The sequence below is a fragment of the Sarcophilus harrisii genome, chromosome 5, assembly GCF_902635505.1.
Source record: "Sarcophilus harrisii chromosome 5, mSarHar1.11, whole genome shotgun sequence".
NCBI lineage: Eukaryota > Metazoa > Chordata > Mammalia > Dasyuromorphia > Dasyuridae > Sarcophilus > Sarcophilus harrisii.
In genome coordinates, this window is record NC_045430.1 from 117,017,676 (window position 1) to 117,033,384 (window position 15,709).

A 15,709-nucleotide genomic window follows, 5' to 3' on the forward strand; every position below is an offset into this window, starting at 1 on the left:
GAAGTAATTCTTTCAAGGAAATAAAAGGTAGGTAAAAATTTTGCCAAATAATAATTGTGCAGAATGATTTAACAGAATCTTTCCAGCATACATGCTATTGTATAACAAAGATAACTGAAGTCCTAACAAAAGTAATTTCACTATATGCACAAAGCAACTATTTCTAATTAAACAATTTTGAGATGGAATAGTCTCTACAACATACACGTGTGTATATGTGTATGTACGAACACATATATATGTATTACATTATACCATAATGAATATATCATCATATATATTTATATACTTGGAGGAGAAAATGGCAAACTATTCCAGTATCTACCCTGTACAGGACTACGAGGAGAATGCACAATTAAACAACAATATTTATATATTAATGATAAAACAGTGCAATACTCCTTGAGACACCTGAAATAAATTAGCTGATTGTTAATTACCTGAATTAATTCATCTTCAGGAAGAGATACTGTAAAATTGACATGGCAAAGGCAGCAGGGTATCATAGAACGAAGTTTAAAATACAGGCTCTATCAAATAAAAAAAATCATCATTTTTTATTTGTTTATACAATATATTTCTTGATCTTACATTTTATTCTGGATATAGACAAAATAAAATATTAGAGCCTAGCCATTTCACTTTTATTATATCAATTTTTAAAAATAATACCATTTTAATCAAAAAGAAAATTAAAAGCACATATATATTTATAAAATTGCCAGTAAGTGATTTCAAATTTATTAATTCCTAAAATTGGTACCCAGAAATGAAAACAATAATCCAGTTATGGTGGTTAACCAGAGCAGAGGTTTATGGGATTTTCTCCGTCCCATGTTCTGTGAACTATGCCTCTCCATGAAGCCTAATATTATGTCAACAAGTTTTCATGTGGCTCTGAGGACTCATGGTATCAGACACCTAGATGATTGTAACAGCCTAAACAGAACTCTCTACAACTTCACACTAATATTACAGTTATTTTTCTCGTTCCTTGATTTGATTTTGTCACTTCTCTGTTCAAAATTCTTCAATGATTCTCTATTGGAAACAAAGTTCAAATTCTTTAGATGATCATTTACTTGGCAATACCAGTAATACATTCTTCATGATTTTTCACTCCAAATGTTTAATTTTTTATTTTTCTGGTCAAAAATCACTTCTTCCATGAAGCCTTACCTAATGCCTCAAATAAATGATGATCTTTTTTATCCTTAAACTTACCATTTCCTTTTTTGTACCTTGTCTCGTATAATTTTCTTGCATTAATTTTAGTCATAGTTACCATTATATGCATCATAACCTCCAACAAAACTGTAAATTCTGTGAGGCAAAAAAATCTAAGCTTAGTACCTCACCCAGAACTGCAAAAAGTACTACTTGGTTAATAAATATTTTCTTTATTAATATTTTATAGGACAAACTGTGTAGTGGAAAAACTAAAAAAAATTGAGTCAGGAAAGACCTGGCTTCAAAAATCCTACCCTCTTCAAATATCTTCTATTTACATGTCTACTGGACAAGTCATTTAACTTCACTATATCTTAGCTTCCTGTAAAAAGGGGATAATGATATCTAAACTACCCAGTTCATTAGATTATGGAGAGAATTATATAGAGAAAATAAATTACTTTGGAAATATTTAATTTGAACATTCCCTCCATCAATGCAGATCATAATCAACCCATGCCTTCTTATTCTGTGTGATTCTTGTCTATATTCACCTATATAAACTCCATAAAACCAAAAGCCAAAATGCTGGAAGCCTTCCATTCATAATAGTATCTATCTTTCACAGCACAGTTCATAGGCTATCCACAATCTCTCTCACCACATAAGTAGTCCAACTCCTTTTTTGATCATATCCAGGTGTCTCTTTATTGCTCTTTATATTATTACATAATTTAGTAATCCATGGATACATACTATAAATATCTGTTGTTATTAATGTTGGTTAAATTTGCTGAATTGACATGCACAATTGAGTTTTCTGAGATTGGCTCATATTATTATAGTAAACAATTCAAAGAAATTTTAACATTTGTTTGCAAGTTTCATGCTTCTGAATAGCTTTTTATTATCGAGAGAAGGATTTGGAATCAAGGCTTGCATTCAAATCTCTTCTGAGCTACTTATAACCTGTGGGATGTTTAAAAAACTTCTGGGCCTCAGCTGAAAATCTCTAAAGCCTCTCTCAACTCTAAATACTTTGAGCCCAGGATATCAACAGTTAAAAAAATTTTCCTACCTTGAGCAAGTTTTCACAGAGATCATTAAAATTCTTATTGAGTGTCTGATTTGTCAAGTTAATGTTGCTTAATCTGGATACTCTTACTGAAGTGAACATCTAAACAGAAGATATAAAGGCATGTTTAAATTTAAATACTATGACAATTTTTAAATATTGAAATGGTAACAACTGATGACATAATACATAGAAGAAAAGTTTAAAAGGACAGTTATTTTATTCATACCTAATGCACAGTGTATTATTCATTCATGTTGTCTACTTTAAATAATAAGGAAGTCTGAAAGCCTTACCTGTATTTCAGATGTCCAATTATTGATGCCAGGCATAATTTCTGTATTGCAGCTATAAAAGCCTGCCCCCCCAAAAAATTGGAATAAGAAATGAAATACATTGCATTTTATATGTTCATGTTCATAGCACATTTTGAAAATTACAGAATGAGAATTTTCTTATTACATTTAAAGATATTATTTTCATTCTCTGCTCCAAATACTAGTTGGTTTTGGAGTAGATCGGTGTTTAATCAGTCCTCCTGCAAGCTTCCTTATTTCTTCTTCCAATACCCAAGTTTACAAATTCAGAGGTATCCACAACTTTTCATTCTCTTTCTCTCCCACATCCAGTAAGATGGATTCTAACTAAATTTTTTTCTCTTCACTCACAAAACAACCATATTTAGTTATGGCCCTCATTAAATCTTACTTGGACTATTGCAAGAGCTTTCTATTTAGTCTCCCTGCCTCAACTTTCTCAGTTTATTAATCTATTCTGTTGAACTGACATTCTGAAAGCACAGATCTATGTCACTCTCTTCCTCACTTGTCTTCAGTGACTGTGCCTCACTGCAAGAACAAAATATTTAACTCTCTATCTGACATATAAAACTTTTCACCATCTAGGTCTACTTAGTGTTCCAGGTTTATTACTCATTCCACAATTTCCAATACTCTACACTCCAATCAAACTGGTCCATCTCCCATTTTTAGGCCTACTCTTCCTTCTTAGCTCTATCTGTTAGGGTCCCTAAGTTTCTTCAAAACTCAGCTGAAGCGTTACCTCCAATATTAAGTATTTCCCTTACCGTTTCATATCTACTAATTCTATCCACCCTCACATAAATTACTTCTTAATTACTAGGTTACTTTCCCCAATGGAGAAGCTCTTTGAGAAGTTTTGCATGCCCAACTCTAGAACAGTGACTGGCACAGAGAAGGTACTTAATTCATGACTGCTTAATTGAAAAACTGCAATTTCTACCCAATTCTCCCCTCTGGAGCCAAGGACAGTAAGTGTACTCTCTCTTCTTTATGACAACTCTACAAATACTTGAAAATAGCTCCCCAAGTCTTGCTTGTAAAAATCCCTAAACCATGAAATACATTATTTTTTTGTTTAGCAACAGGCTCAGTGAGTAATTGTTTGTTCAATACATACTTGTTACTGGATTCCTTGCAAACAAAAGCAAGGAAGGTAAACAATTATCTGAAAGAATAGATTCTAAATATCATTTTACTTGAAAGGCTGGTTAAAAAAAATTTAATTTCCTCATACTGAGCATTATGATATAACCTTCACCTCAAAGTGCTAAAGAACATAGAAACAAAATTTTCTTAATGTATTCTTTCAGAGAAGGAAAAGAAATATTTACATTATTGCATCCAATCTGGTTTTCTGCACACTATTGGAATTCAATCAATGTTTGTGCTTTTAAAAATTTTATCTCTTGGGTCACAAATTAAAGGTATATCTATCCGAATCTTTGGAAAATTTGTTGTACTAACATTATGATCCCCTGGGCAATATCTGATTAATAAGGACATTTTTTTTTTGTCCAAAGTAAGGACCATGATTTCAGTTGCTTCTTATTCTTTAGAAAATACTTAGATTAATGGATATGATCCCTATGTTTTATATCAAATTTTTCATATATTTAAATTGCTGTCCAAATAACTTTTCTATCCACTATCTTCTTTTCCCTACACATCTTACCAGAGTCTCCAAATTCTTTCTTCTCACAGTATCATGGACATTCAATCTGAAGGACTCACCTAGTCCAATTCCTTCATTTTATGGGTATACCCCAAGTAACAATGATATGATTAAGATGTTACAAACCACCTTCACCATAATATCTCCTAATCTTGTTAGGTTTGAGAATGGGCTGGCTCAGCATTCCCTCTCATAACCCAATGTCATCCTAATTAGACTCCACCTGGGAGTTCTGAGAATAAAGTTCAAAAGGTTCTGAGGTCCTCTAGTCTAACTATTAAAATCAAATTATCCATAAAAGTATTATGAAATAAAGCATTAAAAAATATAGGAAATACTTTAAAATCAAAAATATAAAACTAAGATTTTTTTTTATTACTATACCTGAAGGTGGAGGAACATCTGTAAGTAAAGAATGTACATCTTCCATGGCATCTGTGTCATCAATCTTAAAATAATTTATAAATCAGGTTAAAGTAACAAATAATACAGAAAAATTGGGCACAAAATAAAACCTCAAAGTTATCTTAAATGTTGAAAAATGAAGAATTTCCTCATGACATAATCGTTTTTTTTTTATCCCAGTAAAATCTCTACTTGGAAACTGGAGAGGTAGTACAAGTGGCAAGAAAGAGATGCAATCAGTTTCTGAAAGAATCCTACAGAAAATAGAGTACATTGGCCAATTGCAAAGGAAAATATAACGGTCAGACTTGTATTTTAGCAAGATTATGTTGGCAGCTGAATGGAGGATGGGTTACAAAATAGAAAAAAGGCAAAAGAATACACAGAATAAGAAGATCTAGATGAGTTCTAACACACTCCATCAAAGAGAATTAGTACTTAACATCTGCAATATCACTGAATCACAGGATATCAGAGGCTTTCTAGTCCAATTCATATTTTTAAAAATCCCTTCAATGATATACCAGACAAATGGTCATTAAGCTTTTCCATAAAGAAAGAAAAAACCCTTTCTTTTCCAAAGTAACTCATGCCACTTTAGGATAGCTCTAATATTAGTAAGTTTTTCCTGACATGAAACCTCTATCAAATTTCCATCCATTTCTACCTTTTGAAAGTAAAGTCCAAGTGTAATTCCTCTTCTATACCCCAGCTTTTCTTTTTTTTTTTTTTTTTTTTTTTAAGGCAATGGAGATTAAGTGACTTGCTGAGGGTCATATAGCTAGGAAGTGTTATATATCTGAGGCTGGATTTGAATTTTGGTCCTCCTAACTTCAGGGCTGGTGCTCCCTCCACTGTGCCATCTACCTGTCCCCTCTACCCCAGTTTTTTAAACACCATATGAAGTCTCATGACTGAATGTGGGGATTGTGAAAATTATGATTTATTATCAGCAAATGTTTGATTTGGTGGTTGGTTGATTGTTGTCCTTTGTTTTTAAAAAGGACCAAAATGACATCACTATATTAGAATTGAGTGTGTCCGACTGTGGCTGATCAGACCAATATAAGCACAGAATGCTCTGCCACAGGTGGGATATAAATAGTCTCTATCTCCTTTTCTGAGCACCATGTAAGCACTTGCCTTGTGTGACTTCTTCATAAAGAAATTTTTTTTGGCAAACGTACATTTAGCATTCGAACAATGTGGCTAGTTCAACAGAGTTGTGCTCTCTGCAGTAGATTTGCAATGCTTGACAGTTTAGTTTGAGAAAAGATCTCAGGGTCTGGTACCTTATCCTTCCAGGTGATCTTCAGAATCTTCCTAAGACAATTTAAATGGAAGTCATTCAGTTTCGTGGCGGGGCGCTAGTATACTGTCCAGGTTTCCCAAACACACAACAATGAGGTCAGCACAACAGCTCTGTAGACTTTCAGTCTAATAGTTCTTTTCTATACTTTCTTTTGGAACCTCCCAAACAATGAGTTAGCTCTGGCAATGCATGTGTCAATCTCATTATCAATGTGGACATCTCTGGAAAGTATACTGCCAAAGTTAAGAAAACTTATCCACAGCATTAAAAACTTCACCATTTGATGGTTCCACATGTGGATAGTGTGGTGCTGGATGATGGTGGGCTTATGTTTTGTTGGTGTTAATTGTTAGGTGAAAATTAGCATGAGCAGCAGAAAATCAGTCCATACTTTGTTGCATCTTAGCGTCAGAGGCTGCATTGAGCACACAATCATATGCAAACAAAAATATCATACACCAACACTCCCTCTACTTTAGTTTTCATTTGTAGCCTTTTTAAGTTGAAGAATTTACCATCAATAGGGTGGCTGACTTTGATTCCATGTTTGTCCTCATTGAAGACATTTGACAATATGGCTGAAAACATCAAGCTAAAAAGCATGGACACAAGTATAGTCTTTTTTTATTCCACTGGTGACTGGGAAAGCTTGAGCTGACTTTGATGCCATGTTCGTCTTCACTGAAGATAAGTTTGATAACATGGCTGAAAATACTGATCTGTATACTTATTTTATATACCTTTATACTTGGGGTCACATAAAAATTTCTCAGAGGAAAAGGGGTTGCAAGTGGAAAAAGTTTAAGAAGCCCTGTTCTATATGATAGGCTTATGATCCCTCTCTTAACAGTGATCTATTTTCTCTCTCCTCAGGTAGTGTGCTACTATTTTCCAAGTGAAAATGTCAATCTTATTTCTGTCCTGTTAATCTTGACCTAAATGGTAGCCACTATTTTTTCTCTGTGTTCCTCATGGGAGAAAATTTTTATTTCCCCTCCTCCTAATTATAGGATTTCCAATTTTGAGATTTTTGTATTAGGGTAATCTAACTGCCAAGCAAAAATTTCCAAGAAAGCTAATATTGTATCATACTAAAAGACATGAAGCATACCATAAATAAATTTAACTTCACTTAGAAATCCTCTAGGAACTAACTGAACCCACAGAATGTTAAACACATATGACACATAGTTGATTTCTTAGACCTATTTGCTGAGTGTTATTTATAATACCTACAAAGAAGAATGGTAAGAACTAGAGAATGTTGATGATATAAGTATGAAAGGAAAAGGAAAGTTTTCAGTTACCTATAAAGAATTCACTCTTGTGTTTCCATTAGTGTGAAATATAAGTTCAATATGTATAAAGCATAAACTAGTCATTCTCCTAGAGAATTAGGTATACCAATCTAGTAGAATATTAATATGTGGTAAGAAATGATGACTGTGAAGAAGAAAAATATGGAAAAACTTATGAATTGATGAAAAGTTGAACAAGCAGAATCAGGGAAACAATATAAACAGTGACTACAATGAAAATGGAAAGAACAAAAATCTATCATTGTAGTTAAAATGATCAAACTCATCCCAAAGAAATGAGCAAATGCTCCTCCTTCCTTCCTTTACATAAATGGAGAACTGTGGATTCAGATACTGCACATATTATCAGACTCATTGGTCAATTTTGCTGAAATTTTTTCCTCTTTTCTATTCTTGGCTTACAAGTATAGATACCAATTCTCCCTGTGCAACAAGAGAACTGTTCGGTTCTGCAAACATATATTGTGTCTAGGATATACTATAACATATTTAACATGTATAAGACTGCTTACCATCTAGGGGAGGGGATGGAGGCAGGGAAGGGAAAAGTCAGAATAGAAGTGAGTGCAAAAGATAATGTTATAAAAAATTACCCAGGCATATGTTCTGTCAATAAAAAGTTATAATAAAAAAATAAATAAAATAAAATGATAGTAAAAAAAGAGAGAGAGAGAGAGAGAGAGAGAGAGAGATGGATAGAGGTGAAGGGAAGAATCAATTTTAAATAGCTACAAAAACAGAAAAGAGAAATATAATGTAATATTTGAAAAAAGTACCAAAGCCTAAAGAAGTACAAATGTCCCAGTTTTTCAAAAAGAGAAAAAAAGTGTCATCTGCAAAGTACAGGCCTGTAAAGTTTGACTAAAATACCTAGCTAAATTCTAGGATATATTCGTGGTTGAAGAGTGAATATACAGAAAAGGAAACAGCAATGAAAAAGAAATGCTACTGGTATAATATCAGAAATTATTTCTAGGACATTTCACTCTGTTTAAATATTTTACTTTATTAGAAGGATGGGAAGATTTAAATAGAACAGGATTAATGGGTAATGACTTAAGTAGTTCAAATACACAAGACAATAAAATTTATTTTTTTTAACCAGTATATTTTTAATAATAACATTTCAGACTAACTGTAAGACTAATCTATTATAATACAGTTTTTAAAGTTTATAGATTGAGGGAAGAATATTGATCATAATTTACCCAGAATTCATTACTGTTCTACCTTTCCTATGGATAAGAGACTACATGAACAATATGGGCTAGTGAACAAGCTTTGGAATTGCTTAAATGACCCAAATGTAATGAATCAATGCCAACATAGAAGGTCTTTTGAGTGAAGTGCCTCAGGGATCTATCCTTGGCACTGTGCTAATTAATGTTCTCATCAATGATTTAAATAAAAACCCAGAGGACTTTCTTTTCAAATGTGCACAAGACAAAACTAAGATGAAATATTTAACATGTTAGATGACAGATTCAGAATCTAATTTTTGAAAGGCTAGGTCTTTCTTTGATAGGCTAGGTATTTGATAAGATAGGAAGTGGATCAAATCTAGTAAGATGTCATTTAATAATAAATGCAAGACGTTAACATTTTAGCTTTAAAAAAAATCATCTTCATGAGCATAAAATGGGGAAGGCATTGTTATACAGCTTCACCTTGAAAAGTTTCAGACATTTTAATGGCCTTCAAGATGACTATGATCCAACAGTGTCATATAGTGGTCAAAATAAGGAAGGAAGGAAAGAAGGAAGGAAAAAAGGGAGGGAGGAAGGGAGGAAGGGAGGGAGGGAGAAAGGAAGAAAGGATGAAAGGAAAAAGGGAAGGAAGGGGAAAAGAGAGAAAGGGAAAGAAGGAAAGGAAGAAAAGGGGAAGGAAGAAAAGGGAGGAGAAAAGCACTTTGTAGTGTAATAGCCTGAGTGCTTTACAATATTATGTCCTTTAACTCTCACAAACTCTCTGAAAGACAGATTATATTATAAAAGGAACAATGTCCAGAACAAGAGAGGTGATGCTCTACCTCATCAATCTTAATCTGGTGCCACATTTTAGTAAGAATATGATAAGACAGAGAATATTCAGAGCAAAGACCAGGATCACAACAATTTTCAAGATCATGCCACATGTGAGTGGTTGAAGGAATTGGGAATGTTGAGCCACTGGGGGACCTTGACTGGAGAAGACTTTTTTTGGATGGGAGGTAAAATAGGGCTGTTTTCAAATATTTAAAGAGCTGTTGTGGAATTGGGATCAAATCTTCTCTGCTTGGTCTCAGAGGGTGCAAATATGAGCAATAAGCATAAGTCTAGTCTAAAAGGAAGGCAGATTTCCAAGTCATTCTCCAATTGATAAATGGTCAAAGGATATGAACAGACAATTCTCAGACGAAGAAATTGAAATTATTTCTAGGAGACATATGAAAAGATGCTTCAAGTCATTATTAATCAGAGAAATGCAAATTAAGACAACTCTGAGATACCACTACACACCTGTTAAGACTGGCTAGAATGACAGGGAAAGATAATGTAGGATGTTGGAGGGGATGTGGGAAAACAGTGACACTATTACATTGTTGGTGGAATTGTGAACATATCCAGCCATTCTGGAGAGCAATTTGGAACTATGCTCAAAAAGCTATCAAACTGTGCATACCCTTTGATCCAGCAGTGTTTCTACTGGGCTTATATCCCAAAGAGATCTTAGAGGAGGGAAAGGAACCTGTATGTGCAAGACAGTTTGTGGCAGCCCTCTTTGTAGTGACCAGAAACTAGAAACTGAATGGATGCCCATCAATTGGAGAATGGCTAAATAAATTGTGGCATATGAATATTATGGAATGTTATTGTTCGGTAAGAAATGACCAGCTGGATGATTTCAGAAAGATCTGGAGAGACTTACATGAACTGATGCTGAGTGAAATGAGCAGGGCCAGGAGATCATTATATACTTCAACAACAATACTATATGATGATCAATTATGATGGACGTGGCCATCCTCAGCAATGAGATGAACCAAATCAGTTCCAATGGAGCAGTAATGAATTGAACCAGCTATACCCAGTGAAAGAACTCTGGGAGATGACTATGAACCATTACACAGAATTCCCAATCCCTATACTTTTTTGTCCGCCTGCATTTTTTATGTCCTTCACAGGCTAATTGTACACTATTTCAAAGTCCAATTCTTTTTGTACAACAAAATAACTGTTAGGACACATATACATATATTGTATTTAATTTATACTTTAACATATTTAACATGTATTGGTCAACCTGCCATCTGGGGGATGCTGGGGGGAAGGAGGGGAAAAAGTGGAACAAAAGGTTTGGCAACTGTCAATGCTGTAAAATTACCCATGCATATAACTTGTAAATAAAAAGCTATAATAAATTAAAAAGGAAGGCAGATTTCAATTTAAGGAAAAAAACTTCTCTAAAATTAGATGGGACAAAAAGTACAATGAATTGCTTCAAGAAGTTCTTGATTCTCTCTATATAGGTCTTTAACAAAGGTTAGATTGTTGCTGATATTGTACTGGTGCATTCTTATTCAAAAAAATGTTGATAAAAATAGTTTCTGTGGTACCTTCTAATGTTCATTTTTTGTGATTCTGAGAACTAGTAGCAATGAAGGAAAAATACTGTCACATTTAGGGAACAAATGAGAAAGCAAAGGGCTAGGGGCATAAAGAAAAAAAGTAATATTGTTCTGTTCTCAAAAATCATATCATAACAAGGGAAAATATTATATATAGGAAGCTTCAGCTAAAACTTGGAAAGACCCAGTGTTCCTTAGGTTTTAATTGCAAAGCAGAGAGATGATATACATTTATAGTATAATTTTCTTTAATAAAATCAAATCAGTTTTTGATATTGAACTATTTGACATTAGAAAGGATTCTGACATGGAGAACTTTCTTTTCTTGGTTTTTAGTAGATATGGAATCTGAGGAGAGAAGGGCCATAGCACATGCAGAGAGAACTGTCAGCTTGCATCTCCTAACAAGGAGTAGTTATTTCCCTGGAAAAAAGCTCTAGAGGATGGAGGGATTGGGATAGGGAGAGAGCCTGGAAAGGTAGATGTGAGGAAAAACTTCCTAACAATTTTATCAGCCTCAAAGTACAATGAATGTCCTTGCAGAAGGAGTAGAGTCTATTGCATTTCCCCTGAAAGTTTTCATGCAGCTGCTAAACCATTTGTTAGTGATTTTACAGAGAGGAGTCCTGTTCGTGAATGAGTTGCATTGTATACCCTCAGAAGTACTTGATACCTCCAGGTTTTGTGACTCAATGATATTGAACTTTATAATGTAACTCCATAATAATTATATTAAGTTTAAAAAGTTTAGGTTTTTATTCTTCCTATTTTAAGCTTTACAAAAATAACCCTTAACAAAGTTATTTCAAGTTGCTATTAAAGTATCTTTTTATAGCATCAATTATATATTCAGTTGTTTTGCAGTTCTATCATAAATAGGACCAATTAATGATTTTAATAACTTCTTTCTAGTATTGCTAAAGTATAAACTAATACTATCTTAATACTTTTGGTGTTAAAGCTCAATTTAGAAAACAATTAAAATAATTTGAACTTTTTTGTTCCAAATGTTTAAAAAAAAAACATAACATAGCAGGAATACCTCTAATACAAAGGCATCCTTTTTCCCATGTGAAAGATCCAGTTCTATAACTTCATCAGAACTTTCAGACTGAGACCGTAATAGTCTTGAACGCTGTCGTGGCTCTGGAATGGGAGATCCTATTATCTCTTCAGGTATTTCCTGAAATAAAGAACATATATAATTTTCCATTTTCAATAATAGAAAAAAGTAAAGAAAAATATATAAATATTCCAATCACAAAAGTCTTCCTTTGATAATTTTCTTCATTCTTCATGTGTAATATATTCAAAGTAGGCACCTAATAAATCCTCTCTGCTGGTTTAAAATTTAAATGACAAATCCCACAATAATTAACCATGCCAAGTTGACTCAGAATATTTCAATTCAACAAACAAAATTTATCAAGCTATTCTGTGAGAGACATTGTGCTAGGAGGAGGAAAAAGATAAAAAAGAGAACATGAATGTGTTCCTTAGTTTTTTTTCTCTGTTCTGGATATACACACGCACATACATGTGAAAAAATATACAAATAGAGAAATTATTTGAGCAGTAAAATTTAAAAATTTGTGAATTGTATGATAATATATTTGGTGGTATAATTTATGAGTGACTATTTTAAATTTCATATACCCCAACCTAATTCAAAATGGCTCTTCTCCAGAAGAAAACAATTTACACTATAACATAAAAATGAATAGCATAAAAATGAGACTTGAGATCCGCCACAATAACCAAACACTATTCTGCAGGATCAGTGATGAAGCATAGCATCTCCTGACAAGGATGATGAACTTAGGACACACTATAAGACATATTTATGGCAAATATGGGAATTTTTCTTGACCATGCATATTTGTTTTTACCCCTTTTAGGCTTTTATTTTTCTTCTTTGCTTTTTGGAGTAAATGATGGGAGGGAGAGAAAATATACACTAACTAATTTTTTAAAAATTAGTTTAAAAATAAATTAAATAGTTGCTTTTTTTGGATACATGATCTCCAAAATTTTATTCCTACTAGTATCTTTCTCATTGAAACTTGAAGTAATTTATGCTCTGTGTATGGAAAAATTATATATGTGAACAACATGTGTTGAATTTCTATCACAGAAATCTATTTTTGCATTTAAAAATAAAATCAATATCAACACTATCTGGAGATCATTGTCTAGGAGAATATTCATTTTAAACAAAGGCTATGCTAAGTCCAAAACAGCAAAACATATCTATTTTACACAGTAATACACACAGAATCAAACAACCTCAAAATTGGAAGGAAGCCCGGGATAGAGAGGGAGGTATTCTAATCTAATCTGTACCAGAATAAAAATTTCTACAATATATCTCAAAGGTGTCATCTAGTTATTGCTTGAAGAACTCTGAGACATAAACAAGGAAGCCACCACTATCTCCTGAGAGACAGTCCTTTCTACTTTTAAATAGCTCTAACTACATTACAACATTTTTCACAAATGCAGCCTAAATTTGATTCTCTGAAAATTAAAAAGAGCTCTGCCTAGAAGGTAAACAAGCAAAACAAATCCATCTCTCCACGTAACAGTCTTAAACATTTGAAGATAACCATGACTCTTCAAAACTTCTCTTTTTGGGCGAAGTTAGGTGGCATAGTGGATAGAGCACCAGCCCTGAAGTCAAGAGGATCCAAGTTCGAATCTGGCCTCAGACACTTAACACTCCTAGCTACGTGACCCTGGGCAAGTCACTCAACCCCAAATGCCTCAGAGAAAAAAAACAAAAACTTTTCTTTTCCAGGCAAACCAGCCCAAATTCCCTGAACTAGTCATCATATGGCACAGTATTACAGGTTCTCCTCTTGACACAGCTCATTAATGTGACACCTACAACTCACAGATGTATTCCAAGAATAAAATGGGACTATTATTGCCTTAGTGCTAGAAAATAATGTTTCATGAAGGATTAATATGTGAAATATTTTGTGCAAGATATTATTATTATGGTTATGGTTATTGTTATTGTTATTTTTACAATCTAAGATCATGTTAGCTTCTGGGGCTACAATATCATAATACTGTTTTATATTAAGACTGCAAGCCTCTTAAAAACCCACTTCTTTTTTGAAAGAACCTAGCTACATTACTCTCTTCTCTTCTCTACTACCCTTAACCCCCATTTTGTACTAAGGAAGTTGATTTTTTTTAAACAAAGTCTGAGACCTTACATTTATTCCTATTAAATTTTATCTTAGAAGTTGCCCAATACTTTCACCTGTTGAGATCCTTTTGGATCCTGATTTATATAATTCACACAGTTGGGTATCAGTTGGAAATTGATAAAAACAACAATAACAACACTATTCTAAATATACTATAGTGATAAAAGGCAAAAATTTATTTTACCATCATCCTACCTACTTTCAAGGTCCCTTTTCTAAAATACAAAACAAAAATGTATTTCTGCTAATTAAAAATTCATTCACTAACAGGTACTAATAACTGAGGCAAAACAACTTAAGTTAAATAAATAAGTGGGATAGATAAAAGAGTAAATAGAATCTTAATTTATTAGTTTTGTAACTCCATTATCCAATGTGCTGGCATGTATTCTTCATTTATTTCAGAATATAATTATTGGAAATAGAAGGGTCCATAAAAACCACACAATCTAGTCTAACATTTTACAGATATATAAAATGGGGCCCAAAGTAATTATGTGAGTTGTCACTTGATAGAAAGATTGAAATACCTAGATACACCTTACAAAACTTTAAAAGATTTGGCTTGCATACTAATAACATCTTAAAAACAGTCAGTTAATATAACAGAATGGAAGAAAACTAGATGGTAAATATTTTCATTTATCCAAAAGGCAAAGTATTATTGTATATATGTCAATATTGATATTTAATTTACAGGGCCTCTATGTTATGATCTTCAAAAACACCTGTATAAGTTTAATAAATTTATAATGCTAATATGTCTACACTACCTAGATTTCAGATTGGAAATGTTCCAGAAAAAAAATTGTCAAATACCAATGCCCAAATCATTAGATTATCTAAATATAAAGATATATTCTACAAAAAAAATGTTTAGTTAGAGTGAATTTAGTTAAAATCAGATAAAAATTTGTTCTCCAAAGATTAAAAACACAAAATGTGGTGGCAAAAAACTAGAAATTAAGGGAATGACCATTAACTGGGGAGTGGCTAAACAAGTTGTGGGAAAGGATTGTGATGGAATATCTCTGTGCTGTATAAAAGCATGTGCAGGCTGGTTTTAGAAAAAATATGTAAAGACTTGCATGAAATAACAATGAGTGAAAATGAGAAGAACCAAGAGAACATTGTCTATAGTAATAGCGATGATGTTTGAAGAAAATCTCCTCCAAGTATTATAAATATTATAAAAGACCTATGAAGAAAGATCCTATCCACCTCTAAACAAAGAAAAAGTGATAAATATAAGTATGCATAGTATGGTATTATACACATGCATGCACATACGTTTACATGCATTTCTGCATATACACACCTGGGTACACTAAATGGTGGCCTTCTCTAGTGTGGAGTAGGGAGGAGAGAGGGAGACAGTTCAGAACTTAAAATGTATCAAAAAAAATTAAAATGTGTGTGTCGGTTGTGCATGTGCAAATGTGGCTTCTTATGCCTACTACAATCTCTTTTATTAAATAAAGATTAATACAGGATTATAATGAAGCCAGAATTGTGGCCACATCTATCTTTTGCAAACTCAGTGAAAAATGTTATGGTAGATATCAAGATAAGATAATGAAAGAAATGGAATCCATTTCTTTGGATTAT

At 33.0% G+C, this 15,709-nt stretch overlaps 1 protein-coding gene across 20 annotated transcripts in view; it reads right to left on the bottom strand.

Annotated features, from left to right (window-relative positions):
- C2CD5 (C2 calcium dependent domain containing 5) overlaps positions 1-15,709 on the bottom strand; it is a 127,160-nt gene that overhangs the window by 36,975 nt on the left and 74,476 nt on the right. For all 20 annotated transcript variants that reach the window (XM_031938453.1, XM_031938448.1, XM_031938440.1 and 17 more), the window contains 5 exons: positions 11,926-12,066; positions 4,625-4,688; positions 2,542-2,603; positions 2,249-2,347; positions 441-530 (listed from right to left, as the gene is read on the bottom strand). In XM_031938453.1, coding sequence (XP_031794313.1) covers positions 441-530; positions 2,249-2,347; positions 2,542-2,603; positions 4,625-4,688; positions 11,926-12,066 — 456 coding nt within the window. The remainder of the gene's footprint in view (positions 1-440; positions 531-2,248; positions 2,348-2,541; positions 2,604-4,624; positions 4,689-11,925; positions 12,067-15,709) is intronic.